We start from the raw sequence: 2,041 nt of genomic DNA, 5'->3' as shown, positions 1-2,041 counted from the left end.
TGCGGCCCCCTCCCGGCCCCGCCGCCAGCCCGCGTTCCGAGAAGCTCCGTCCCCGCGGTTGGGGCCGCGGGTGCCGCGCCGCCATTTTGTCTCATTTCCACCCCACCCCCCCACACACCGGGGCCGCCCCGGCAACTCCCGGAGCCGCCCCGGCGCATCGGAGCGAGCCGCCTTCCCTGCCTTCCGGGATGCTCGGAGGTCTCCCGCCGCGCTCCCCGCCACCCCGAGCGGCTGCGGGCTGATGGCCGCAGATTATCGCCGCGAAGGGAAAGCATTTCTCGCCCCGCGAGGCGGGCAGAGCGCGGCGGAAGGCATCCCCGGCACGGCGGGCGCTGTGCCCCGGGAATGGCCGCGCTGCGGCTGCCGCAGAGCCCCGCCTGGCACCGCAGATGGCGGCCGCTGCCCAACACCCGCCCGGAGCTGGGGGGGGGGGCTGCGCTCCCGACAAGGAGGTTTTTAAATTTTAACCCAGCCAGGAGAAGGAGTGCGCGTCTGCCCTGCTGGTGGGACGTGCGGCATATTTAAAGTCGTTTGGATGCCACGTCCGTTAGTTCAGAATTTCCAGATAGAAGCGTGAGGTGTGGAATCTGAGACAGTCACAGGCACGGCCAGGATTCGCCTCCCAGAGGGGATCCCTGGGCTCTGAGCAGCCGGAGGGTGCCATCCCCGCAGGCTGGAGGTGCAGCTGGCCTTCATCCCAGCTTGACTTAACGGCCTCTCCTCTCTTTGCAGCTGTTTGCAGACAAGGTTCCCAAGACAGCAGGTTGGTAAAGCAGCACTGGCTGCACTGTGGCTGCACTAAACCCCGATGCTCCCCTTAACGCTGGACAAAAGCAGTCATTCACAGCAATTTTTCCTCTTCCTTTGCAGAAAACTTCCGTGCCCTGAGCACTGGTGAGCAGGGATTTGGCTATAAGGGGTCCTGCTTCCACAGAATCATTCCTGGGTTCATGTGCCAGGTGTGTGGTGCTCCCGCTGCAGTGGGAAGGTGGGCGGGTGAGGAGATCTGGAGCTTGCATGGGTTTTGGAGTTAGATGCTGGCAGATTTGGGGTGGGAAGGTAGATCTTCCTCCTGCCTGTAGCCACTGTGGGGCTGCTGCATCTGGTTCAGGAGTCTTCTGTGCCTGTGACCTGAAACACCACTTATTTGCAGGGTGGAGACTTCACACGCCACAACGGTACTGGTGGCAAATCCATCTATGGGGAGAAGTTCCCCGATGAGAACTTCATCCTGAAGCACACAGGCCCTGGCATCCTGTCCATGGCCAATGCTGGCCCCAACACAAACGGCTCCCAGTTCTTCATCTGCACTGCTAAGACTGAGTGGTGAGTTGGAGGCTGCAGGAGAGTGAGCTGGGGGAGTCCCTGGTGGGGAGGTGACAGGCCTGGCCTGGTATTGAGGTCCCCGTGTGGGGATGGTGGGTTCCAGCTGTGACTCTTGTTTCTTCTGCAGGTTGGATGGCAAGCACGTTGTCTTCGGTCGTGTCAAGGAGGGGATGAATGTGGTGGAAGCCATGGAACGCTGTGGCTCCAAAGATGGCAAAACAAGCAAGAAGATCACCATTACTGACTGCGGGCAGCTCTCATAAACCCTTGTCTTAACAACTGACCATTCCTTCAGCAGCCCGGGCACTGTGCCCTGCTGCAGCTCACCCTGTCCCACCCCACTCCTGACTTACTGCTGCATTTCTATGGGGTCTCGGCCCCATGTGCACGGTCCAACTGGGCTGCAGTTACCTTGTATGAGTCTAAATAAAACGAGTTAAACCACAGTGGCCCTCTTGTCTTACTGGGGGGTGTGGGACTCGTGGGGGAGGAGGGGAGGTGCTGCGGGGGGAAGAGGCTGAGGACACCTGCAGTGTGGTCGCAACAGGCCCTCAGTAGGGTCCAGAGTAAACAAGTGCAATGGTCCCACTAAGGGAGAGTCCTGGTCTGGGAGGATGCTAGGGCTCCCAGTTTAAGCAACCGACTTTGTGGGGAGTTTTATGTTTGGGCAACTGCAGTGGTCCCTGTTGGAGGGGGCAGCAGTCCTGCTTTTGGG

The 2,041-nt window shown here is 60.4% G+C and overlaps 1 protein-coding gene across 1 annotated transcript in view; it reads left to right on the top strand.

Annotated features, from left to right (window-relative positions):
* LOC106897851 (zinc finger MIZ domain-containing protein 2-like) overlaps positions 1-1,772 on the top strand; it is an 8,270-nt gene extending 6,498 nt beyond the window's left edge. Inside the window, exons 10-13 of the mRNA XM_014958752.1 lie at positions 733-763; positions 871-959; positions 1,154-1,326; positions 1,454-1,772. Coding sequence (XP_014814238.1) covers positions 733-763; positions 871-959; positions 1,154-1,326; positions 1,454-1,589 — 429 coding nt within the window. The 3' untranslated portion in view covers positions 1,590-1,772. The remainder of the gene's footprint in view (positions 1-732; positions 764-870; positions 960-1,153; positions 1,327-1,453) is intronic.
* Positions 1,773-2,041: the final 269 nt, after the last annotated feature.

This window comes from Calidris pugnax, unplaced genomic scaffold (assembly GCF_001431845.1).
Source record: "Calidris pugnax isolate Ruff unplaced genomic scaffold, ASM143184v1 scaffold244, whole genome shotgun sequence".
Classification (NCBI taxonomy): domain Eukaryota; kingdom Metazoa; phylum Chordata; class Aves; order Charadriiformes; family Scolopacidae; genus Calidris; species Calidris pugnax.
Note: the sequence above shows the minus strand (reverse complement) of the source record. Positions and strands in the feature narration are given on the sequence as shown.